At 43.5% G+C, this 27,111-nt stretch overlaps 1 protein-coding gene across 6 annotated transcripts in view; it reads left to right on the top strand.

Annotated features, from left to right (window-relative positions):
* Positions 1–27,111, top strand: part of ADGRL1 (adhesion G protein-coupled receptor L1) — a 129,528-nt gene that overhangs the window by 69,839 nt on the left and 32,578 nt on the right. For 3 of the 6 annotated variants that reach the window (XM_033139694.1, XM_033139691.1, XM_033139696.1), the window contains exons 3-5: positions 5,169–5,385; positions 13,740–13,849; positions 25,603–25,620. In XM_033139694.1, the coding sequence (XP_032995585.1) occupies positions 5,169–5,385; positions 13,740–13,849; positions 25,603–25,620 (345 nt within the window). The remainder of the gene's footprint in view (positions 1–5,168; positions 5,386–13,739; positions 13,850–25,602; positions 25,621–27,111) is intronic. The other 3 variants (XM_033139697.1, XM_033139693.1, XM_033139692.1) reach the window with 2 other exon arrangements.

The raw sequence follows: 27,111 nt of genomic DNA, 5'->3' as shown, positions 1-27,111 counted from the left end.
TTTTCTACATGCCTTTGCTGTCTAGCCTCAGCCTTTTGATGGTGAACTCAAGGAAGCATTATTTTTTAATCTTAATGCCCATTGTAGAGAATGTGGCCTTTTACATATGATAGGCACAATTTGTTAAGGCCCTTCCAAGATCTAATGATGTCTTTAAGATCACGTTGTTGTTGTTGTTGTTGTTGTTGTTGTTGTTGTTGTTGTTGATGATGATGATCTATCGATCTTCCCCAAAAATGAAAGCACTTCAGTTTGAGGTCTCTGTATATTTATAATTTCTACCTACCTTGAGCCTTCCAGGCACAGGTAACTAAATATTGAAATCATAAACATGTAGAAAAATCCTTCTGAAGCACTGTAAGACCGCAGAGAACATGGGAACACTGGTACATTTAATACCCAGGGTTCCTGCTCCTCACATTCATCCCCACATTTTCTACCCATGCCCACATCATACCTGGCCATGCTATTGGAGATTGCTGTATGAGAGGAGTGTTTGATCTCCCTCCTCCTTTCAGGAGGAAGCTCTAGCAGTCAAAGTCACTGGTGAATCTCCCATAATGCACCTGGCCTCTCTTTAATCAGTGCTTTTCTGTCCCATGCTTCCCACTTCAAGGCACTACTGTGGCTGCTGCTTCTGGCGTTTCATCTCTCAGGCCCCTTTGTGTTCCCTTCCTAGGGCAACTGCATAGCACTTGGGTCCAGCTTCAAAGCATCAGCCACATGGGTTTCAATAGGCAGGGGGTGGCTTTAAACAAAGCCAGTTTTCTGCACTAACCCAGTGTTTTTCAACCACTGTTCCGCGGCACACTAGTGTGCCGCGAGATGTTGCCTGGTGTGCCGTGGGAAAAAATTGTTTATTTGATTCCTATTCAAGAGAATTACTTTATATATAGTCAATATAGGCACAGAGTTAAATTTTTTAACATTTTCTAATGGTGGTGTGCCTCGTGATTTTTTTCATGAAACAAGTGTGCCTTTGCCCAAAAAAGGTTGAAAAACACTGCACTAACCCATGGTTCATTGTATGGCTGAGCTTGACAGTTTGGGTAGGGAGGGCCTAACACCCATCATGATGCCCATCAGTAGACAGCCATATATTCATGTTCCTGTTTATGTGGTTAGAGCCAGGGTGAAGAGGCTACTGGTACCCCAGGAGGAGCACTGGGCTGGTCATTCTGAAACATATTGAAAAGAAATATTTTCATTCCCATTATTTTCTCCTTTTATCCTGCTAAATTCCAAATTGCTTCTGCCATCCAGTGCTGCCTGTCTGGTATACCTGTTTGCAAGATTCCTATAATCCCCCATTGAGAATCAGTGGGCATAGATAATTGCCCATTTAAGAGCATCTCCTTCAGTCTGAGCAAGAGGTTTATGCTTTATGTATTAAATATTTTACCCCTGATAATTGCAGCTTCTCCACCATCCCCTCTGCCAGCCCAGTTCCACTAGGGAGACATGTCCCTTGGTCCCTTCCTTCATGTGTCCACATACAAGGAATCTGTCTTGGTACTTTCCAAAGTAAACTTACCTCCTCAGTCCCAAGAATAGCCAGCTGCTAAAGTGGAGTGGTGTGTCGAGGAGCAGACAGACCGACAACTGATGAAAGGGCATAGAGGGGATATAATGTCATTGTCCTCTTCAGGCCCTATTGAGAAGAAGCAAGAGGTTGGTAGCTGTGGCAGCTAATAAAATAAGGAGCTGGAAGCATAGCTTTCCCCACAACACTGTGCCCCTGTGAATTACTCAATATGTTTAGGAAAGTCTCGGATCACACCTACAATTAGCTGCAACCAGCTGTCTGCCCTGAAACCAAATAGGTGCCATAGCCCCAGCTCATTGCAAACACATCCAGATGCAGCTGGGAGACTCTTGGGGCTTTGTTCATGAGCCTATCCTGAGGCTGGCAGCCGTATTTTGGTTTCTACAATACTTACTGCCAAGGTCTGCTGTCCCTTCTTCATTTATTGTCCTCCATTCATGTATCCACTCTCGACTGCCCTTTCTTGCTCTATCAGCTCGTACCTTCTGTTGTCTGCTGGGCTCCCCCACCAACACCGCCTGAAACAACCACCAGCACTCGGGCTGTTACTAGTTAGTTACTCAGCTAATGGTTTAATTACAGACTCCCTCCACAGGGTCTTTCCATTAACCCAGCAAGGGGGAAGGAAAAATTACACAAAGAGCAGCTATGACATGCTTGCTTCCCAGTCCCCTCTCTAGCCTGCCTTTAAAGCCCTGAGTGCCACTAATGTATGTTCCCCACTAGGGGCTCTGACTCTTGCCCTTTGCAGCTGAAGGTACAGGTCTCTTGGCTGATTAGTTGCGACAAGCTAAGAGGCTATGTGAAGCCTGCAAGGAAGGCTTAGGTGCCGCTATGTGGGGGGCCATAGTGTACCCACACATACAACCGAGCGACTCCCCTTGCAGTTTTCTTCTAGCAGTGTACCAGCTCCTTCCCACTGTCCCCATTTGGGAGAGGCAAAGCTGATGTGCTACCCAATGTCACACAGATTATAACGGCAGAAAGAACACGTCAAAGCAAATGGAGCACAGGCCAAATCGAACGTTTGTTTCAGGGCATTGGCCCTGAAAGGCATGCCAGACAGCCTGAACATAGTTGCCAGTTCACACCTATGCTGTCCAGGTATGTGGGTGCTGTTTCACTGCCATCCTGGCCCTTCTGCCAGGTTCCAGGCCCTGCTCTTCAACCCCTTAGTTAATAGTGAATGAGGGGTGTGATGCTGCTTCTTCTATTGCAGGCATTGCTCCTAGAAAATGAAGGGGGCATTTCTTCCCAGTTTAGCACGAGGAGGGAGCCATGCAGATAGAGAAATACAGCGGGGGGGGGGGCAGAGGCCGCAGTAGGCCATTAAGTATGCATTTTTCAGCCAGCTCAAATTTTAGCTGGGGAACATACTACTAGGGTTGTAGGAAACCATAATGCAGTCATTGCAGGTAGCTGTCCTTCCCAAACTGATGTTTGTAGCATGCAGTGACGATAAACAGTCACATCACTATTCTTCAATCTCAAAAGACCCAGCTGTAGGGAAGCCTGGCCCCAAGACTTATTTGTCTCAGGTGGCGAATCATCAAAGGCAGCTGATTGGCACACACGTCCCACCATCTCCTCCTGCTCGCTCCTGCCACTGGGTTCGCTGCCCCTGTTTTCTTTCTGCCTAGTTTTCTGTTTCCTACCATTCCCTCCAACTCACTTGCTGGTACTCCTGCTGCTCCCCCCACAGTAGAAAGCTTAGTCCAGGATGGGGCAGGATCCTTCATAGGAGGCGGAGCATGTGGAAGTCCCACTCCATGTAAGCGGGCAATGAGGAGAGGCCAGGATACAGCACAGAGCACCTTCCTGATTCCCTTCAACCTCCTTTACAGTCACTCCCCTCACAGCTGTGCTCAGTTAACCACTCTGAGCTTTTGAGCATTGGCCTATAAGAGCATTTGCCAGGGAAACAAGCCCCTATCCATGCCTTGACTTTGCCAACATGGAGCTGCCAACACTGAGGTGGAAAAGCTGAGGGAGATGAAGCCCTGCCCCTTCTATGGCCAGTGTGTTAAGAGGTTTGAGGGAACTTTTCTTTTGGAATAGCATCATTTTTAATTGAAGGAGTGGAAAGAGTGTGTTTTCTTTAGTGAGGTGTGAGATTTCTGAGGAGACACCAAGCACACTGCAGCTCAGTCTTTATGCTAGTTGGAAAGGAGAAGGAGGATCCTCTTGGACTGTTAGAGCAACTATTTTTAAAAATGAGACAATTTAGGCTGCAGCTGAGACAATTTAGGCTCAATTGAATTCAACAGGGTTTACATCTGAGTAGAGGATTGTGTTATGCCACAATCTTAAATAAATGCACAGACCAGGGTTGCAACCCAGCACCTCCTTACCTAGGAGTAAGCTCCATTGAACTCTTGAGTGGGCATGTAAAGTATTGTGCTGTAACTTCCATTGAGTTCAGTGGGATTTGCTTCTGGTTAAACATGCTTAGATTTGCACTGCTAAAGACGGATAGGTTAATTTGTACCCACAGTACTGACTCTACCATTAGACAGAATGAGGGGGCTGTCTCAGGCTGCTGATTTAGAATGTCATGAAAAGGCAGCAAATTGTTAGTTATTTATTGCATTATTATAATATTATTATTTTTTTACTGCTAGGGAGGAGGACAGGGAGATGTGCTTGTGGAATTTTCTGCCTCAGATGCCAAAATGCCCTTGACTAGGCGGGGGTGGGGCATTTGCTGCTTTGCCTCAGGCAGTAAAATGTTGTGGGCTGGCCCTGGGTGTGCGGATGGATCCCAGTTGTCCTTGTTCTCCTTCTCTTCCTTGTTCAGAGGGATCCAGGAGCCTGAACTCTCAGCCCGGCAATCGTGCAATATCCTTCCCATAATAGAAATGAGCAGAAAGCTCTACCATGAATCTTTCTAGAAGCCTCCCTGATATCCATGTTCAGATCTCAGTTGGTTTCCCCCCTTGTTTACTTCCCATCTCCACCTCTCCAGTCTTGCAAAACCTTGCAGGATTCAAAAGGATTGCAAAGAATTTTTCTCAGCACATTTCCCAGACCCTTTCCTCAGCTGCTGTCTCTAAAGTGGGTCACGGGTGGTGCAGGGAGCCAAGAGCTTTATGAAAAACATGTCTGGGTTTTTAAAGGCACATCTGCCTAAGTCTGTAGAGCTTACTCTGAATATGCAGTTCAGCTCAGCAAATTAGGGGGGGGGACGCTGATCTCTCTCTCTCTCCACCCCCCTCTCTTGGGTAGTGTCCGGACAAGCACTCTTCCACATACAAAACATACACCAGACATGCCACAATGGAGGTAGAAGGGAATGCAGAACCCCTGCTGTTGTTCTCCAAAGACTGACATGGAAAACAGAGACTCAGAAGTAGATAAGCATGTTATAGGTATTGCAGCATGTGTTGGAAAATGCAACAGAAAAATAAGAAATCCTGATTTACTAGGTTCTCTTTGTACAAGACTGCAGAGTTGGAAAAACAACCCTGGAGTCCTGCTTTCCATGCTTTAGTCTCATGGTGTGTGCTGTGCATACCTAAGGATTGGTAGGAAATTGCAGTAGTCCATCAGGAGATGAACTGGAATTGCTTGATCGAGTGGCATAATAAGCCTGTAGCCCTGACCCTCTCATCTCCTATCTCAGCAGGTCTAAGCCGTGCTGGCTTACCCTTTGGTCTGGTTCGGCGGGAACTAGCATGTGAGGGCTACCCCATTGAGCTGCGCTGCCCAGGCAGTGATGTTATCATGGTGGAAAATGCCAACTATGGGCGTACGGACGACAAAATCTGTGATGCTGATCCCTTCCAGATGGAGAATGTCCAGTGCTATCTTCCAGATGCCTTCAAAATCATGTCCCAAAGGTAAGAGAGACTGTATTGCAGTGGGGGGGGGGGGTTGAGAAGGCATTTCCCTTCCCTAACTTCCTTCACCTTCAAATTGCTCCCAGGCCTGTTGTGTTCCTCCAAAGTCACTCTTGTTGTTTTTTTTTAAATATGGGGTTGTGGCCACTGAGCTCCAGTAAGTTTCTTAGCCCATTATGTTGTCTTTGAGCTGCCATTTCGGATTGAACATGGGGAGGGCAGGATATAAAGGCCTGTAACTATAAAACAATAATAGTAATAAGAACAACAACAATAATTAATTACTAGCTGTCCCAATCTGCATCTGGCCCAGATTACCATCCAGCAGTTTACAGTCTGGTTCGTTCTTTCCTCATCAACAACTCCCTTGAGACTTCCAGAAGCAGCTTGCCTGGTGGGGCAGAGCCACAGCAGTGGCCTCCCCTTTACCGCAGGGGGGAGGGATAAGAAAGCAGCATATCACGGCCATGTGGGTGCATTGGCAGGAGTGCGGCATTCACTCTGCCAGTATGCCCATGCAGCCCTGGCCTCGCTGCTGCCTCATCCCTCCCAGTAAGCAGCATCCATGTTGCTGTCAGGCAGGTAATGCCAGCACTCTGCTCCATTGGATGAGCATATATTCTGAAGTTTTTTTTTTAGAGTGTGCAAACCACACTGACATCCAGGGGAGTCTTTCCATCTAAAGATTTGCACTGGAATGCATAGGGAATGTATTTCCCAATATAACATTCATGTCACAGCCTGAGCTTAATGTTATGTCACAGAACTGAGAAGCTTAGACTTATTCTTCAAACCTTTTCACAGCGGTCATCCCTGAGTCTAGAAAATCTCTCTCTGTCCCTTACCAAATACTACTAAAACAGAGGCACCATTTACCTAACCGAGTTGCCATATTTTGCTGGTCTCCAGGCCATTTACTGCTGTGTTACAGACAGGAATTCAAAAGGCGAAGTTTTTTCCAAACATGAAAGAAATAGTGTTGAAACCCTTACCCAAGAATCTTTTGGTTAAGCAGTATAATATCTGAGATTTAACATGAATCATACTTCAACCAACCCAGCAAAAATACATTTGCTGAATAAACTCCACCCAGGAAAGGTTGGGTTGTTGTTGTTACTTTGTGCTAAAGTCACCTTGAAAGAAGGCAGGCTTGGTTCCTTGGTAGTCCATCCCACCCATAGGATTCATCCCTCACTTTTGCTTAGTGTGTCGTGCGCTCCTGCGAATTTTACTTCCCTGCTGAGCAGGATTGGTTACCTGAATTATTTAAAGTTCTAATAGCAGTACTGTCACTAGCCATTTAAAAAATGATTTCATTTATTGTTAGTTAGTAGGATATAGTAAATAATGTTACTCAAGCACTTAGGATACAATTAAGTGCATCTACAGGCAGTTTTTCAGGCACTCTACCGCTGTGACACCCCAGCGAGGAGGTGCCACTGTTTGCGGTGAATTCCATGACTGTTTAATGCAGCTGAAATGCAAGGCTGGCAACTTGTCATGAGACAAGTGAGAAACGAATTGGGCTGGATTTGTCATTCATTTTGCCTCCACATAAACAAAGGGTGGTTTGGAACTGGTTGCAAAGTATTTAAGTGTAGCCTTCAGTGTAGACTCACTTACTGTGGAACTCTGAGAACCTGCTCTTTTATTTTATTTCTTTTACATGGTTTTACTGAAGTCCTCATGTTGTTGTTGTTGGTGTTTTTTTTAAAAAAAACCTTGCATGTGGAGCATTTCTGCTAAATATGGATGCTGCTTCCATCAGGGCAGCAACAGGTGCATCCTTCATTTGGTACGATTCTTAGCTTCTCGTTTTGAGTGGGAAGCCATTTGTGGCTTATGTGTTGGTCCTGCCTAAGGGAAACTGTTACCAGTGCACATGCAAAAGAAACATGCATGTCCCTTAAAACAGTTCCTTGCACCAGTCCACCAAAGTGCTTTCTAAGCCGAGAATTTAGGATGCAGTTTAGGCGTTCTGGTGGGCCACCCATAGAAACCCTCCAAAAATTGGGGTAGCAGTGTGGATGTTGTGCTCTTGTCTGACCCTCTGGGATTGCAGCCTAAGTGCAGACAAACTCCATGGGAAATGTGCATGTAGAGACTTGGTAAGTATGTAAAACAGAAGAATAACAGAGAATAGGGTGTGATATAAACCAGATTGTTACCTTTGAAGGGGGTGGGGTTAGAAGTTGCAATAAACACACATAATTCTACAATGACATGATAATGGAATCTATTCATTTCCCCCTCCCCTCTTGTAAAAACTTACTGGGGACATTTGCCAAAAACAAAAGACTAGAGCTAGTGAAAGCACACTACATTCCTCAGGTACTGATTCATACAATGCTTTTAGAGGGCTTGCTTCATAGTGGCATGAATAATAATAATAATAATAATAATAATAATAATAATAATAATAATAATAATAATAATTTTATACATACATACACACATACACACATATTCTGGGCGGCTCCCAACAGAAAATTAAAAGCACAATAAAATGTCAAACATTAAAAACTTCCCTAAACAGGGCAGCCTTCAGATGTCTTCTAAAAGTCAGATTGTTGTTTATTTCCTTGACATCTGATGGGAGGGCGTTCCACAGGGTGGGCGCCACTACTGAGAAGGTTTTTGTTTTGCTTAGCCTGCTTTGAATTAACAAGTTGTGACTGCTCATGCGCACAGGTTTGCCACTCACTTAGTGTAACATTTTGCACAGAATTACATATAGACAATCTGGGCATGTGGTAAACTGGTCTGCAAAACCAGTCAATTAATACATAGGTTTTTCTCCACAAAGGGTTTTCCATGCTTAATCTAAGCCATATTTCATTAGGGTTCAGTTCCAGAAAACATGTTTTTGGAGCCAGGGCTCAGCAGTGGAGCAAATATAGTTATTATAACATGGAAAACTGTGACTCTGAGCATGTGCTCTCTACACATTTGGGAGTATGGGCCTGGCTTTCGGGCAGCTTGATGCCTGGCACCTCTGTATTTAGAAAGTAAACACTGGGGTGGTCTTCATGGTTTTGGAATGAAGAACTATGATGCTAGATTCTTTATCCCCACATTAATCACCAGTTCTGGTGCAGTATCTGGATTGATTTTTACCTGTATGCCTTATACAGAAACATCTGCCTCTCTCTCAAACACATACATTATTTGACTTAAGCAGCTGTGGCCTCTTGAACATCCCACTCCAAAAATTCCATCTCACCTATTTTCACACAGCTCTTCACCTTTCTAGATTGACGGAGACCCTGTAGGCTGGTGAGTGGCTTCCTTCACTCCTACTCACTTTTGGTAGTGACTGGCTGCTCACTAAGTTATTTCTCCTTTTTTGTGCTTCTATCAAAATCCATTGGTGAGTTTCTTCAACAGCAGCAGCAGCAGTGGGCAATCAAGAATCCCCGAGAGCTTTGAGGATTGCTAGCAGATTTTTTAAATGCAAGCTAAATCTAATTGCCCTTAGCAGCAAAACTCACTAATGTTTTAAACAATATTCAATGTTTAATTTGTTACCAATAACATTAGCAAGGCATTTACATGCTGTTTGGATTTTCATTTCTGTTACCAAATATTATCTACTAATTATACATACAAGCAGAGTTTCTGCTGCTAAGCAGCTATATCTGCTGCCTAAACACCCATCTACAATCCATTTACACCACAGAGGAGACCTGCTGAAGTCAACAAATGAGTTGTACATGGGGGAGGGGCTCATAGGTGGTGGTGAGGGGCTCATAGTTGGGGGGGTTATAGGTAGTGCAGACCTGAACCCAGGGCATTTTAACCCCTGACTGAAACAAGGCCCTCAAACGATGCCTGGTGGATCAGACAGCTGTTCCATCCAGACCAGCACTCTTCCCCCCCTGTGGCCAACAAGATGCCTCTGGGAAGCCCCAAAGCAACCTGTTGTCCTTGTGTTCTGCTTGTGAGCTTCCCAGTGACATCTAGTTGGCCACTCTAGGAAACAGGAAGTTGGATTAGATGGACTGTCACTCTGATCCAGCAGGGCTCTTCTTAAGAATTTATATCAAGAGTTTATGTCGAGATAAACCACCCATTTGTTGTGGTCTACAAGGTGCTTGTATGTCAGTCCTATAGCTTTTGTTCCCAGGAAAGCAGCAAAAGTGGGGAATTTAATGAGCCTCCCTGATAGGTTGTCATGTATGGCTGGGGAGTCATGTTTTCTTTGACAGGCTAATAGTTGTCCAGGCCTGGCTTAGTCCTATAAATTCCTTTCAGTGCCTTGGAACAAGTGGAGTAATAAGAAAAATATTTGAATATGTACCTTTTTGCTATCCCTAATTATGGAGCAACCACAACCAGGGACCATGCAGCTAAGATTCAAAACCAAACTAATTGTTCAGAATTACCATATGATAGGTTTCTTCCTAGCCTGTACCACTTCAAATTGTGGGTTGGCAATTACATGCCTGAATGCTCCAGCATTATTATTTTTTAAAACCCTTTCACATAGAAAATAAATGCATAAGGCAAAAGCCTGGCCTGGAATTCTTTTCCTTGGTGTGCCATCCTTCTCCATGTGGAATTTTTGTTACGGGGAAACTGCCAAACTTGCAGTTCCTCTTCCCCTTTCCTCTCCCTGCATTCTGAAATGGCACAGTCCAAGGGGTGCTGTCACAAGTAGTACAGTCCATGCTAGATGAACTTTTGTAGGAAGGTCTTGCAGGTCAGAGGGTGTGACTTCTAAGCAGGTTTAAGCCTTTGCACAAAAATGAATAAATGCATGGTTATACAATAAAAGGTTGGAAAACCCCCAGTTATGTTTAACACAATGAAGATTTGATCTAGTAGATGCCATGTTCCTAAATTACTAGCATTTTGAGGTTTCCATGTTGATATTGAACTACCATATTTACTTGAATGGGACGCGGGTGGCGCTGTGGGTTAAACCACTGAGCCTAGGGCTTGCTGATCAGAAGGTCGGCAGTTCGAATCCCCGTGACGGGGTGAGCTCCCGTTGTTCGGTCCCAGCTCCTGCTAGCAGTTCAAAAGCATGTCAAAGTGCAAGTAGATAAATAGGTACCGCTCCAGCGGGAAGGTAAACAGTGTTTCCGGGTGCTGCTCTGGTTCACCAGAAGCGGCTTAGTCATGCTGGCCACGTGGAAGCTGTACGCCGGCTCCCTTGGCCAGTAAAGCGAGATGAGCGCCACAACCCCAGAGTCGTCCGTGACTGGACCTAATGGTCAGGGGTCCCTTTCCCTTTATTTACTTGAATACAATGCTCACCTTTCTTGGCCAAATTACATTGCAAAAATTAAGGTGCACATTAGATTTGATGGAACATTTACATTCACCAGCAAATACTTTTTGTTTGTTTGTTTCAAGGTTCTGAAAATTGAGGTGTGCATTTGATTCAATGGCGCATTAGAGTGGAGTAAATACGGTAATTGATATATGGATTAAACAATGAGAAAGTGGCAGAAAAGAGTGTGGCAAAAGAGTGTGCTAAAATCTTTTTAGCACAATTAGCCAAGTCTCTGTTTTTGGATGTGATATTTGCCATGAAGCCAGCTAAGTTTGAAGGGAGAGTTATGGAACAGGTTACAAGGACAGCTCAGGCAGGTTAGCATAAACTTTGATCTAGTGCAGGTTTGGCAAGATAACTTAATTTATAGTCCAAACATAATAAACATGTTCATCTTATGCTGCAGTTATTTTACTTTCTCTTTTCAGAAGCTGAGTCATACTAAGTTGATAGGCAGTTTTTCTGCCATTTCCAGTGCTAAGGAGAATACACTCTTTGCAGTGCAGTAGAAGTGAAAATTCCCAATTGGGATTGGTTTGATATGGTTAGCTTCATTCCTCTAATCTTGCCTCAAATTCTATCACACATTGGGTTAGTTGAGGAGTGATAATGGCCATTCATGCCGGACACTGTCCGTAAGCACAACCCATGCTTAAAAAACATTTATTTTTTGTTCACTGTTCCCCATGTACAGTAATGTTGGTGTTTAGACAGCTGAAGTTTCCTTGTTTTTGAGGACCCGTAGTCTTCTGTTTCATGGGCGGAACTTTCTGTGAGCCAAAAGATGAACCCAAAGTATTTATATTACTGCTTAAGATTTCAAAAACCTTTAAGTGGTGCCAAAGGTACTATATATTTTAATGAAGGTGCTGGATGCACAGTAGGTAAATGCCAAAAAGAAGGTTAGGTAGATGTCACAGGTGCTGCTAGACAAAACACCAAACAAATGTAGCTTGGATAAGACTTCAAGATAGGACCTGTTTTGTTCAGATCAATATATGAAACCTCCCACTCCTGAGCTTTTTGGCCTTTCCTGCCTGACAGTTTCCCAGTCTCCAATGTTCCCTCCCTTTCATTTTTTAACCTGCCAACAGCATGATGTTTTGCCTGTCTTTAAATCCTGGTGCAGTTTTCTCCTTTGTTCATTTCGTTTCCCTTTGTATCTCCTCCGCCTCTTACCTGCATTAGTCTCTGTGTGTGCCTCCCCTGACCCGTTTCTCTCCCATTCTTGCTTGTCTGCCCGCTGCCTGCTTTGTCTCCCTCATCCTTCAGCCACTGTACTTTAGGGCTCTCTTAACTTCCCAAACCTCAGCCTCCCTGCCTGCCCAATACCGCCTGCTTTTCCTTTCCTGTCAACAGCATGTGTTCATTTGTTTTTGTTTTTTTACCAGATTGTACCCAAAGTTGCTTGCATTAAAGCAAATGAATAATAATAAATATAAGAATTCAAAATATAATGGGTGGTGTTTGCGCATAATGCTAAGCCAAACTATGGCTCCTCTCCCAGTCTTCTTGCTACTGTGAGCAAAGTTATGGTTTGGCTTAGTGTGCTGAATGAACATGAGCACGTGCCACAAATTCAAGAGCAAACCTTGGTTGCAGCTCCTGGTTTGTTTGGAGTGAGACAAGCCCCAAGCCCAGGCTCAGATAGCATGCTAAGCCAAACCATAGCTTTGTTCACAGCACAGCAGCAGGGGGACCTGGCAAGCAGCACAGCAGCCACAACTTTCTTTGAGCGCATAGCTCAAAGATAAGCCATGCAGCGGATGGGCATTCTGCACAGCGCCATCTGAGAAAGTGACTAGCTATTGGGTGGGGCTACACAGAGCTGGAAGCGCCAGCACCTCAACTCTCATCCATCCCACTTTGCTGACAAACTCCGCTTCAGTGAAGCAGGTGGTGGCTGTCCTGCCCCAGGGGCCTGAGTTGATACCGGCTCCAGTTGCTTTGGCAGCCGACAGCCCCTGGGAGTCCCCCTTCCAACCTCCCTTGCCTGTTGCATCAGCCTTTCAAGGGAGAGCAGGTGGCAGGAGCTAACGAAGTGGGAAATGGGGGGCAGTGCTTCTTAGCTCTACTTCTGGACCTAAGCAAGGGTGAGAGGCTAACAATTCTGCAACTGGCTGTTGAGAGGACTGTCTGCTTAAACTGCCAGTTGTGATCTGGGTCAGTATACTAAGAGAACATAAAAATAACCACCACATAGGGATTTCTGATCATGCAGGGGCCAGGTTATAATATTCTCTCCTCCCCCCCCCCCCCGCCACACACCCAAGGATTGACTTGCAGTGGTGTGCAAGTACAGGGTTTTCTTCCAGGATGGGGTGTTCCTGGGCTGGAGAGACCCATTACCTGGTGCCAGGGGAGGGAGTGGCAGAACCACGTCTCACTGCTGCAAGACCACATCCAGGTCTGAAGGTCTGTAAATCCTCAGTGATTGTACGGGAGTTGTCACCTTGGGCGCTTGCACAGAAATATATTTGATGTCGTCTTTGAACAAACAGAGGAATATGGTTAGCACTCACATTGGTGTCTGCAGACACCCATAAGGTTATGGACATGTACAAAAACTGCAGGTTGTGAGTTTAGTTTGAATTTGAGGAGTCATGTTTGCACATAAATAAGTCTGTAAGGTTAAAAGTCCCTAGGTTAAAAGAGTACTATAAAAATAATACAATATAATAATAAAAAATACTGATACTGATATATACTGATACTGTAATATAATACAGAATCACAACAATCAAATGTTGGTGACAGTCTCTGGCCCCATAACCAGAGCTAACACAGGCACAGAGCTGTGTCTGACATCCAGCAAGTCTTCTGTGGACAAATCCTGGAATGGGGTTAATAAAGGGCTTTTCTGACTAGTAGTTGTGCCTGCTCACTGCTTGCATCAGCTTCATACCTGAGATTATAATCTGCATCCCAAACAAAATAGTGGTGCAGCAGTTTTTCAAAGATTCTAGGAAGTATTTGCAATACTAAGTATCAATCAGTGCCACCTAGTGGTTTCCTTTAAAACTGCAGTTTGTGTCAGTAGCTTAACAACCTGCCCTTCTTTCTTCTCTTTCAGGTGCAATAATCGGACACAGTGTGTCGTAGTGGCTGGCTCAGATGCTTTTCCAGACCCTTGCCCTGGCACCTACAAGTACCTGGAGGTCCAGTATGACTGTGTCCCCTACAGTGAGTCCATTTCTCATTGAACTCTGATGCTTCATCTTATTTCAGTTATTGCTCCAAATAAGATTCCCACCTGACCCAGGAAGGAGAGAGACTCCACAGGCTGGCCCCCTAATACACACCCAGACATGGGAATAGGATGCACTTAGAGGAGACACCTGCTAGACCGGGAACTAACAGAGAACCCTGACATTTTTGTCTGTTGTGCTGGACAGGGGTTTCCAATGGCTAGAGTAGAAGTGGACTAAAATGCCAGGGTTCTGAGAAAAGAATTAATTCAAGTGGTTTGGACCTTGATAACCGGGCAAAATGATTCCTGGTTTGCAGATCTGCCACTAACTCGCCATGTTCAGCTGATCACTGCCTTAGTTTCTCTTTCTTTTCTTTCTGTACCTGAGCCCTAAGGAAAGAGGACGCCAAAAAGGCACAAGCTGGACCATCCATAACCTTCCTCCATTTCAGCACCTGATGCTGATTTTAGCTAGCATAGCTGCACCAGTAACAGGACTATTTCAGCATCTCTCCTCAACAACAACCCAAATCCTTGAAATTTTGAGAAATACAAAACCTCCACAGTAGCACAGACCCTCAGGAGAGATACTATCAACAGTGTGTTTGAACCCCCACATGATTGCATATGCAAGGTGTCGCTGCTTGAAATACATGCTGTTTGTGTGCACTGTATGTTTGCTTGTTTGTGATTGATGAGGATATAGCATTTGGCTCATCCTTAGTATATGTACATACTCGGTGCATCAAATGTGGACAATAGATATGTATATTAGTACTTAACATGTCCTGGGTATATATGCATTGTGTCTGTGCATATATGGTTGGTATACCCATATGAACGGCAGAGTGTATTTGTATGCACACTCAAATGTATGACCATCTTCATGCTTGTGTGCAGTGCATATGCACAAGCTTTTGTGTGTGTGTGTACACATGCATGTTTCAGTGTCCTGAAATGTGCTTTGGGGTGGTTCTGTGAGCCTTTGCATCAGGCAGTTGGTAGCAGAGTTGATATCTCTTCCCAGCAAAAAGCACAGCATACTAAAAGCTGTGGCTATTTTTATGGGGCTAGGGCAACAATTCATGTTTTGAATATTTGTGGGTAGGTCTTGTATGTAGACTGGTATGAGTGTGTGTGTGTGTGTGTGTGTGTGTGTGTGTGTACACCTCTGTTATAGAAGTATCTTTATGAATGCTCACATGGTGTGGATGAATTAATGAGCACAGGGATATTGATGGCTCTGTCCTTAAGTGTGTGCATGTTTTTTTGAGTGTGGGCATGTGCGTTCTGAATGTGCTTGTGCCACAATTCCCATGTTTTTAAGCACAAACCCATCTGCATCCATACCAAGGCACCTGAAATGGAGTTTAGCACCAGCATTATTCCTTGGAAAGAAGGAAAATGGCATGTGGTGGGAGACAGTCCTAAGAAAACTTCTCCGAAGAAAGCAGTTGATATGCAATTATTTTTCTCAAAACAATATGTGAATTTTGTTTGTTCAAGTCTTCTGTTCATAAACTGAGTGCAGCACTGAATTTGATTTTTCTGGCTTCTGAGATGAACACTAGGAGTTGGTCACTACAGAGTGCAAGTAGCAGGAAAATTGTTAACATGGTGAAGGCCCTTTATCTCTTGGAGCCAATCTGCTTCATTCCTATTGCTGGAACAAGCCTGGTGCTATGGCTGCCACTCCCTAATCTGGTTTTGTATGTTAGCAAACTGCCATGTTAGGGGCATTGCAAAGGTGTCTGTTATTTACAATTACAGCCTTTATTCGAAAAATAAATCCCCATTTCCAAACAGCCCCACAAATCATACGGTAACTGAAATCCGTTTCTCCTTATTGATGGCACCCCTTATCAATAGCATTTTGATCTGGCAAGCCTAAATGCAATCTACTGAAGGGCTAGGTTTGTGGTGTCTCTCCTCCCTGGGTCAGCAGCTCATATGCCCTCCTTTCCTTCTCTTGTGTTGCGTGGAATGTTTGGGAGGTTTGTTCCTTGCCTTTGGTGTCTTGCACACTCTCCGCTGGGTGTAGGGTCCATGTGGGTGGGTCAGCCTCACAGGGTGTCTCCCCTTTCCCTCTCCGCTAATGCCCCTTTGGTTTCTCCTCACAGACGAAGTGGAGCAGAGCAGAGCAGGGCAGGCGTGGCCTCTTAACCTTTTAACCTTCATTCCTGCCCCTTTTCCTTCTAGCTACCAGGTGGCTTCGAAACAAATCAACACTCATCTCAGGGTGCAACCAGTCCTGACCCCTCACAGTTTAACAGCACTGGGGATACCCCAAACCAGCAAAGGGCACTAAAAGGCTGACCAGGATATCGCCTGCATCGTGAAAGTGTCTGGGGGGAGCGGGAGGCAGGAGGATGTTGGGATCAGCTATCATGGCAAATGGCCAGGAAGTGTAACTGACTATGGCAGAGCTGTTGACACTGAGGGTGCCCCTCTCAGAACAGGTTGCATATCAGCACATTGGCAAGCTCCTCCTTATGTTCCCATAGACATACACATGAACATGCTGATCCCCAGAACCATGTGACTTCCATGTCTGCATGTTTGACTAGTTTTGCAGGTGGGCATACTCCTGCACCTGCGCATTCTCTCTCTTCCTCTCACACACAATTATATATACATGTGTGGATGTATGTGTGCATGTACATATATTACTCACATGCACATATATATGGTTGCAGTCAAACATAGCTGAACAAAACACCGCTCATGCAATGTGGCTTTCTTGGCACTCTCCCCCCCCCTTTCATCTCTTGAAAAGCTGCTCCTGAGGAATGAGGGACCTTCTGGAAGCTTCTGGAAGGGTACACTCTGGAGTATTGTTATGGATGTGGAAATGAGAAGAATTTAACAGGGCTGCCTTGCACAAGCAGAAATGCCTTTTCTGTTCTCAACAGGAAATCTCTGGATCCAAGCCGAGAGGACATTTGTATACATTGCCAGATATGTAAGCCGAGTTTGTGCTTGCTTGCATACTCTGTATTAACATACCCAGCTATATTTGTTCATATATATGCAGTCATATATGTAAACCCTCTTTCCTGGACTCATAAGGACTTTCATTGGTCACATCCTGCCATTCACCCATGGTTTCATAAGCCATAGTTTGTGAATCTATGGATGGGTGCTATGGTCACTCACTCGTACCGTACCCTACCCTTGTCTCTTCAAGTAATGGCTTTGGTGTGGGAATCCTGGCTTGCATTAAGCCGTAATTCTCGGTTATGTCCAATACAGGGAACTCTGGCTTAATGTTCAGCAAACAACAAGGCTAATAAGCCAGGATGGAGAAGTGCTTGTCCACAGTGAAGAAGCAGGACACATTCACAGTGCTTGTGTGCAGCTTTGTAAACCATGAAACTGTGGACAAATGTCTGAGCAAAGCCATTGTGTCTTCACTTAAAAACCAGGATCATTTTCCACTATTCATTATATGCATAGCTGAGATAAGAATGCTTTTCTGTCAGTGTGATAGGATAGTTAAGCCCACAGTGTGCTCCTATATCCTTTTGATTCAAATCTACTAAGGCTACATTCCCTTTCCAGCTTATTTGCATAGATTCTTTCTTCTCCAAAAGAGACAGAAACCTTCTTTCTAGTTTTACCACACATTACCACACATTATTTCCTCAACACTAGTAAATATTTGACATCAGTCTTAGTTACATCAAATGCTCTCCCTGCCCCTCGAGTCAGGACTCCTGGGTTTCAGTATGCAGGTGAAATGGAGCCAGAAACAGGAAACAGTTAGCCCATTCTCAAATTGGCAATGATTGAACTGAGGAGGAATTTTGCAGTAGTTCTCACTTTTAATTAGCAGAGACATGTTCCCAACTCACATCAGATAGGAGAAAGCATCATCCATCCTGGATGTATCCTGCTTTAATGCTGAACCAGGGTGGCAGTCATGACAACCATGGTTGGACCTCTTTCATTGAAAAGTATCACTGCTGGGCATTTCATCCACAATGGTTTGTGCTGCATATGTAGCAGACCCTGAACTCAGCTCTTGCTACAGTCATACCTCACTCTGCCTTTGTGTTTCTGCTGCTCCCTGTTGGCTGCCCTACCATGCTTCTTTAAGCAGGAGAGTGGTTTGATCCAGTGCTGTTGTCATTGGGGGTCAGGGCTGGGGCAGGTGATGGAAGGGGAAAGCACAGGAAGCTGGAGACCCATGGGGAGAGGGGTGGATCACAGAGGGATGACTGAGATGGGAGGGGCCTATGTTGCCAGACCCTTTTGCTTCCTTCCTTTGCAGCTGCCTTCACTCTAACCAGACACTGATCTTCCTTCCTCAGGGTCCAATCTGACATGTGGAAAAACAAAACAATTCATTTAATGTGTCTGATTTTTGGTTTTGGATTTTTTAAAGTGAATTGTTATTATAGTGTCAATATTTTTCAAAACGCAACCTCCCTCTCCCCCCTCTCTTCTGCCAGCTCCTTTCCCCAGCTTTCCCTTCTCTTCTTTCACTCTGTTTTCTGCTGCTTGCTCTTTTTGCTTTTTCTTAGGCCAGGGTTGTTCTTGTTACCAGGGGTATCACCACTCACACTGGGAAATGGTTGCTTTTAGTGCCTGGATTCTCTCCTAAGAGTGAGTGGAGTTTAATGGGCTTTGCCAGGCAAACACTTCTGGAAATTAGGCCAAGTAGTGGGGACATAGTCAGACAAGTCACTTGATGAATCTGGGTGTAGGTGCGTGAATGGAAATTCCAAGATCCAAACAGATATTTGGGGGCCAAGTCTTAGCCAGTTCCCCAAGCCTGACTGCAGCCTAAATAGATCTTACTAACTGTATCCATGCTGTGCAGATTTAGATTGTACAGATTTAGAAAAGGCCCACACTGTCAACACTTACACACTATGAGGTTGGAAACAGACAGATCATTTTTAGGGTGAAGCTAAGATATAATTTTTAAAGAGAAGTCATAGGGGGTTCTTTATCCTTGAGGTGAGCTCAGGTTCCTCCTCATTTTTCAGTTTACATAAGAGACATATATTCTATCAAGCCAAATGGTGTATCCTGACCCTCTTGTCATGCTTTAGACAGATTGCCCATGTTTTTAAAAAGTACCACAAGCACATGTATGTGTTTGGTTTGCTTGAAAAAACCACAGTTGTTTTTTTTTAACTTGCAAAACTTCCCTGAGGGGTAGGAGGAGAAGCCTTGGTGAAATTATGCCAATCAGTACTGTCCACCACTGACTTTGGCAGGGTGGTTTGAGACGGTCATTGCTTCCTCTGTTGTGCACATATTTTTTTTTTGTCCACTTGTGCCACTAGTCAGGCAGGTTTTGCGGGTCTTCAAAACAATAGAAAAGTGCAAAACCTTTAATATAACTGTCAGAGGGGGAAACTGTTGGCTGCTGTCTAGCCCAGTGCAAACTGGTTTGGGATCAGATTCTTAAACAGTTTTAATCATCATGATTTCTCTCACAGTGACTTTGTGAAATGTCATCATTTTATAAGGTTGCTGAGAATGCCTTGTTAGAAGCTCCCCATCATTTTGGAGAGCTGCATTTCTGAAGATTTCTTGGTTGGAAGCCATGAAGTTTGAACAGGCTTGAAATTGGTTTAAATACAGAGGTGTAGATAGAGATGCCCATAGACATCGCTGGGCACAGCTAGGGGGAAACAGCAAGTCATTAGTGCTGCAAAACCATACTGAGGCATAGTATAGTTTGGCAGTGATTAGGCTACGGCAAGAAATCTGTGTTCCATTTTGGGTGCTACTTTGAAAGGAAGATGAGAAAAAACGAGAAGCTGTTCAGCAACCAAGGAGAATAATAAAGAGTGGAAAGATATAAGGAAGTGCGAAGGAGCTGCATATAGCAGCCGCAAGAAGAAAAGATTAAATGGAACATTATTAACAGTCTTCAAATATTTAAATTCAAGATGTCAAATAGCAGTTGCTACTGCCAGTGAGGGTAGGCCAAAAATGAATGGTTTTAAGGAGGGCAGTAAGCGTTGGAATAAATTTCAAAAGGAAGACATAGAGTCTCTTTCCTTGGGAGTGTTACAAAGTGGCTACATAAACATATATGGGCAACAATTTGGCACTCAATGAACACTAGACTCTATTTAAAGAGTTTTTGTCTTTGTTTATATGATAAATATTTATTCAAACTTCAGTATTTTTTCCTCTGCCCACCTTCAGGGTTGGCATAATTGGAGGCCCTAGCTGTTCCTGCCCACGTTGCTGTGGCCCTGTTTCCTTGACTACATTCATCATCTTTTGTGGATGTGGTCCCTCTTTTCCCTTGGTTTCCTCCCCACTCTTTCTCCTCCATCTCCTCTTCTGACTACGCTTCCAACTAGGGAGCCAGGGTGGCGTATGGCCTGCTGGGAAGTGGCTCTCACAGAGCAGCCTCTGGGCCCAGCTAGCTTGAAAATTCTCTTGCTGACAGGGCCAGCAAACTGTCTGGGGCTTCGTCACTGATTCTGCAACTCACATAAGACATGATGCATATGTGGACCTCAGTCCCCCCCCCCAATTCTAAATGAAGAGAGCCTCTCGTGCACAACCAGCCTACAGGAGACTGGTCTGTTTGTTCATTTGTATGAATTTGTGTGCTTCATATGCAGCTAATTCCAGATATACAGAGTTGTTCACTCATTTGGGGGAAGAATGCTTTAAAATGCAGTAGAATTTTTTCCCCCTTTTCTTTTTGCTTGGATTAAATTTGTGCATAGTTTGTTTCACCCTTATCCTAGGTTTGCATGGTGGGTCAGGCCCCATTCTTTAACTGGGGCATCCAGTTAAAGAAGGTTAGGATTCTGAAACCTATTTTCTCTTTGATGATTTAAGAGACCACAAACCTAGCCAAACATCAACTGAAGTGCAGCGGATTCCTTTCTTTTTAAACAGGCCTTTCTTTTATTTCCCACTTGTTTCCTAGGCCCTTGTGATATACAGGCCTGACATGGACAATCTGTTTTCATATTAGTCCAGAAAACAGCCTGTCTGGCATCCATGACCCTGCTTGCTTCCGTATCTCAATAAATCATAGTCCTATAAAGATTCATTTTTATACATACCCCCTAAAGCAATCCAGAGCCATTATCTCCTTTACATACATGGAGAGCTCAAGTCCACATATGCTCATAAATGATGGTTATATGGTGACACTCTGGTAAATCATGAAATGAAGTTCTGGTCTTCTGAGCCACAAAACGGCTTGTCTATTTAATTTTTCATTCCTTTACTCAGTCCAAATTATGTACAAGTCAGCACAAATCTGGTATCACTTGTATGTTTATTCTGACTCCTGGCATCAACCCCTTTTCTAACTTTCCAGGGCCTCACTGACCCGAACAACTGAATAAAATCCTCAAATCACGAATTTGTTTAAAACATGGATTTTAAATAATACATTTTATTTTTTAACTGCTGGGTATCATTTAATGGTAACCCTGAATGTGAGAAATCCTCTGCTTCCCTGCAAATAGAAGATGAGGTTAACCCTTCATAATGAATACACACAGCACCCTCAAAAGAGGATTAGGGAGGCAGAGTTTGAAGATACTATGAGAGTCTATCCTCTTTATATCTCTTTTCCAGTCATCTGGGGCCATGCAGTGTTCCCTGAAGTTTCCAATATAAAACACCACATATAAAATCCTGAGTTTTCTTCAATGTTTTAAGATGGACTCATCAATGAACCACAACAGGAAATTGTCAATAGCAAAATAATAGTAAGGATGTTGATTGCTTTGCTTACCTCTGACGACTGGTTGGTGGACTTTATGCACGCAGTAAAATTTGTATTAATTTACAAGGAATTTATTGGAATGCTCTTTTGTGCAATGGGCAATCATTCCATTTCCTCCCTGGGCTCTGCCAATTTTTCTGATCTTATCAAAGTTTGCTTTTTTCATGAATTCTGAGGAAAATTTCAACTAGGATCCTATGATTCTCTTCTGAATCAGCCTCCAACAATCCTGCCCACTTGTACTACTATTGTTAACACTTCATCTTCCCAAATCAGCAGGAGCTCCACTATAATCTTCTTACATAAGAGCAGGGACCTGAAGGAATATAGGGAGGAATTCAGCACTGTGCTTTTCTGACCATCCATCAGTGCAAGCGCTTATGCTTTCCAAATGAAATGATTCCCCCCTCTACTCCTCCCATGTGGTGCTCTGAGGGTTCTCCTGATACACACACACCCCGAGCAGATTGGGGGGAAAGTGTAGAGGGATTAATAATAATAATAATAATAATAATACCCTGCCAATCTGGCTGGACTTCCCCAGCCACTCTGGGCGGCTTCCCACAAAATATTAAAAATACAATAAAACATCAAACAGGAGAGGAGGGAAGCCTCATTGCACTAGCAGAATCCCTTATGTTGCTTTCTGCTAGTATGCCAGGTATGCCATTCAGTCTACCATCCTAAAGCGTTTTCTACTTAGGCCGGATGCTACCAGAATGCCCATAAGAAACGCTTGAAGGCAACAGCTCTTTGCCTAGCAACTTGTGCTTGGTGGCTCACCACCACTGAACCTGGAGATTTATTGTAGTTATGATGACTAATAGCCATTTATTTATCCTCCATGAATTTCTATAATCTTCAGTCATATTTACATCTGACATACTTTTATACCCCTTCTCAGGCTAGCAAACCCACGTTACCCGTTCTACACACCAGTGCACAGCTGTTCCATACAATCTGGATTGCAGTATGAGCCAGTTGTGTGTTGGCAACCCATAGATCACTGGTGGTTAGTGTGATTGTTGTGCCTGCAGCTACACAGGTTTGGGAACAGTATGCTTTCACATCCTTCATTTTGCTTCTTACTTTGTGTTGGAACAATTGCTGCAGAGAGTGGAGACATGTTGTTTCTTGTGCCTCTGCCAAATTTTGTTCATACAGTATTACCGTGACACAATGTGGAGGACTGTGGAAGAACATTCAGAGTTACTGGAATCAGCAGCGCTTCTGTTTAAATTATCAATCAGTCCATCCCTCAGTCTCTACCACTTTTGGCCAGTTCTAGTAGCTCTGTCTAGTCCCACCAAAGCTTGATTTTTGCTCATAGAAAGCATCCTGATCCTTCCAATCACATATATGACATGAATCCTGATCATGTCTGATCCCTAGAAAGTTCCTAAGAGTTGCCTGGAAGATTTCATTTTTGCTTCTCTAAATTCCACTAGAATTCCAATAATGTAGCCAGTGTGGTGCTCTTCAGATATTTGTTGGACTACAGCTCCCATCATCCCTGACCATTGGCCATGCTGACTGGGGCTGATGAGAGTTATTCAACAGCATCTAGAAGACACAGTATTGGCCACCCCTGCAGCAAGATACAGGCTTAGAAGTGCAATTTGTTGAGGAAAGTAGAGTCTGCCTTCTATCTTGGGCTCCTTGAGACAACTGGTATACTGGACCCTATAATGGATAATGAAGGAGAATACCTGCTCCAATTTTATCAACAAAATTGTGCAGTACCAAGCTAGACTGGAGTGATGAGATCGGAGGGTTGTTGTGGTTCAGCAGAGTTTATTCTCCATTACAAAAAAAACCCAACCCTCTTCTTTGGAGCAGAAGAATTTGGAGAGGCCTGAATTTGGTGCTGGGACAAAAAGGCAGACCAGGGATGGTGTTATTTTGGCACTCCCCTGCTGCCCAGCAGCCTCCCTGACTGGGCTGGCCAATGTGGTCATTGGTGACTTCAACATTAGGATTGCCATATTTCAACAAGTGAAAATCCGGACTGGGTTTTCCCTGACATTTTAACAGGCTTTCAAAAATTCCTCCCAGACACCATTTTTTAAGGGCAAATCCTGGCTATGTCCAGGAAATTCCTATAACATCCATGCTGAGGATGCCTTGGGTCTAGCTCAGGATTTTGTGGTCTTCATGGCAACCATGGAACTGTCTCCAATAGTCATAAGTCCAACACACAGCAGGACATACCCTTGATGTGTTCTTTCCTCCAAATTGGGAGGGAGGTTGTCTGGAAGTGGAGTGGATATTATCCCATTGCCATGATCCAACCACTATCTAGTGAAGTTTGGTCTTGCAGCAAGTATTCCTGTCTGCAATGATGAGGGACCAATTCATATGATCTGTCCTCAGAAGCTGGTGGATCCTGATTGATTTTTTTATGGCTCTGGGGGATTTGCCAATGGATAGCACATTGCTTCACTGTGGAATGGTGGAAAGACTTGGGTAATCAACATGGTCACTCCCAATACCTTCCCACTCCCTAGCGATGTACAGATTTTAGCTGTTAAAAAACTTGTAGGCAGTGTTGCAGAGCTGTATACGTCGGTTTTTGTGCTTCACCACAGTCCCTAGTCAAACCAGCTTTGCAGATTTTTAAAGCACTTTAAAATGTATCCTAAAATAATAAAGATAACCATAACAACACCCACAACAATAAGTAATAATAATGGGGGGAGAGACTAATCTAGCCCTTTAAAAAAGAATAAAACGACAAATTTACCTTAGGGGTAAAATTGACTAGACCAAAAACTTTGCAACATATTCTAGTTGATTTCACTATTTGGGATTTGAATGGGATGTAGGGGAAATTGCTGGAAGAATTAGGAAAATTGACTCACGCTCCGCTTCTCTTCATGGTATTTGTATAGTTGTAAAGATACAGTTGTTGGAACAGGACTAGTAGCATAGTAAAGGAAAAGACTCTCATTTTGTTCCATATAAATAATTGTACACACCCAGAGAGAGCAAAGCAAAGGACTACTTCCAGTGTAGTGGCATATTTTATTTTTGAAGAAGACGATGTGATTTGAAAAGCTATCTAATTGGGGTCATAATCTGCATGTAAAAGCAGCAGGGTCAGAGTTCATTATTTGTTCTGTATTCATAAAGTTCTAGGTCCAGTCCTTGAAGTCCCTAGTTTTTAGGACTCAATTTGACTCCCCCCCCCCTAAGCGGCCCTGCAGAGCTGCTGCTAGTCAGTGTTGGACTGGCTCTGTTTAAGGCAGCACCTTGTACATCAGCATTGACATCAACAGCTGCAAGTTACGTAACTACTAGGGTAAAAGAAGGTAGTGAGGTGAGGATATGTGTATTATGAATATAGTACACAGTAATTATGAGTTGGAGCAAAGGAACAGAAGCATGGGAGGATTTACAGATAGATAAATAGGCTGATTGATGTGGCAGTGAACTGGATAGGCAATGCATTTATGGTCATGATAGGCCTTGCTTAGGGGAAAAAGGTATTCCGGGATATTTTTCTTTTCAAACTCTTGCTCTTTTCCTTTCTCCCTTTTCTGCTTGCTCTCCCTTGATCCTACCTTTCCCCCAACCCCACCTTCCTCCCCGCCAAAATGCTTTGAGCCAGCAACCAACCCCCTTTTGTGTTTTGTTCCTTTGTCGTCCTTTCTGGTTGGTTTTGATTTCTGACTTTTCTTCTGAAGGGCAATGTCGCCAGCACAAAATTTAAAAACAAAAAACCCTCCAAAAACTGTAAACCTCAAACTGATCAGACGAAAAAGAAATGAAAAAGTACAACTACCACCACCAAACCCAACACGCTCTCTGCCTTGAAATGATTCCAAAGCGGGAGGGGCTGGTGTTTGTTGGGCTGGTGGGGGGAGGGGAGGGGAGATTTACAGTTTAAGAAAGAAAGAAAAATGGTTTCTTTAGGGTGCGGGGAGAAACAAAAGCAATTTAATCTCTTTTCTCTTTTTTTTCCTTCTTGCACCTTTTTTTTTCAATATATTTTTCTTCTCTCCCTTCCGATGCATAAAGTAGAAGTGGAACAGAAAGGTAAACAACAACATTACCACTGACCCCACCCCTAACCCAGCACCTTGTTTTTTCTCTGTGGCCATATTTAATGTGACCTTCCTTTACCTTTTCTCCTCAATCCCCCTTCTCCTAACCTCCCACCTCCCCTCCCCTTGGTTTTCCCACCTCTTCTCTCTTTGGTCTCACTAATTCCAATTGGCATCCCCCTCCCTGTCCAGAAACAAAGCTTCCAATAACTAAACAACACTCAGCAAATAAAGGATATAAAGTAACCCATCTAACAACTGCCCTTCCAAACCTTTTCCATTTTTCCTTGCTCACATGTGGAGTGGAAGCACCATTAATGTCTGGGTCCTCTCTCTGGTTTTGCTTCCTTCAGGGGAAATACACTTTTTTCCAACCCGTTCTCTGCGTCTTTTATCATTCAACTGATTCTCTCTGCTCCTTTCTTCGTGTTTCCATGGCAACCAACTGGGTACCTTGGCCTACCTCAACCACAACTTCTCTCTTTCTTTTTCTTTTTCTTTTTTTTCTAATCCCAATTCCTGATTTTTTAAAAAATAAATGCTTGAAATTTTATGGGATTTACATATAAAAATTTGCCACATTACAGAAGAACAATGGGGGGGGTGTGTTTTTATTTTAATAGTTTTTTATTTTATTTTGGGCACTTTCAAATGATACTTCCAGGCCTTCCTGCACATTTTTCGAGATTGTTACATACTTAGAACTATGTTTTAATTTTTATCAAGGCGCCATTCTGGCTTTAAGCAGCCTGTAAGATTGCAGTGGAAATGTACATCTTAGATCCTATACACTGCAATCAGTGGGGCTCCCCTCCCCCACCACTTCCAAAGCTATGTGTTCAGGATCAGGATGTAAGGCACAGAACAAAACACCTTTTTATCAGTTATTGAATAGAGCAGGGGTCCTCTTTTGAGCCTCTCACCATATTTAATACATTATTGTTTGTGGTCTCACTTTTATGTGAGGAGCATTCAATTGTACATGCTGAGTGGTGCCACTTTTAACCAGGGTAGCTTTGTTATCTACTACTGTCTGAAAATCAAAGTGAAACAAATGTGTGGATAAAACTGAGCATCAGTTATTCCACTTGTGATCCATCTGTTAGTGGGAATTTTACCCTAAGCTTAGGCAGTTCTTTGGAGAGAATCCTCCAGTTAATTTTTCAATTGAGTCATTCCACACACACCCAACCTCCAAGTAATGTTCTGACATGTCTTGAAGGGCCTATTTCTCTTTTCTTAACTCTTTTTCTCTGCTCTACTATCATGATAATGTGAGAATCAGATAAACCCATAGAAAATAACATTTTCTAGAATACATATACATTAATTATACCAATATACTAACCACTTTGATGTGGGGATTTTTAATTTTCTTGCTTACTGTTTCTTTTTCTTTCTTTTTTTTAAAATTCCTGATCAATCCTGGGTGATTTTATTTGTGGATCTTTACCCCCTTTTCTGCCTGTTTTTTTCCCTTCCT

The sequence above is a fragment of the Lacerta agilis genome, chromosome 2, assembly GCF_009819535.1.
Source record: "Lacerta agilis isolate rLacAgi1 chromosome 2, rLacAgi1.pri, whole genome shotgun sequence".
NCBI lineage: Eukaryota > Metazoa > Chordata > Lepidosauria > Squamata > Lacertidae > Lacerta > Lacerta agilis.
The sequence above is the reverse complement of the archived record's forward strand: the minus strand, read 5'-3'. Positions and strand labels throughout refer to the sequence as shown.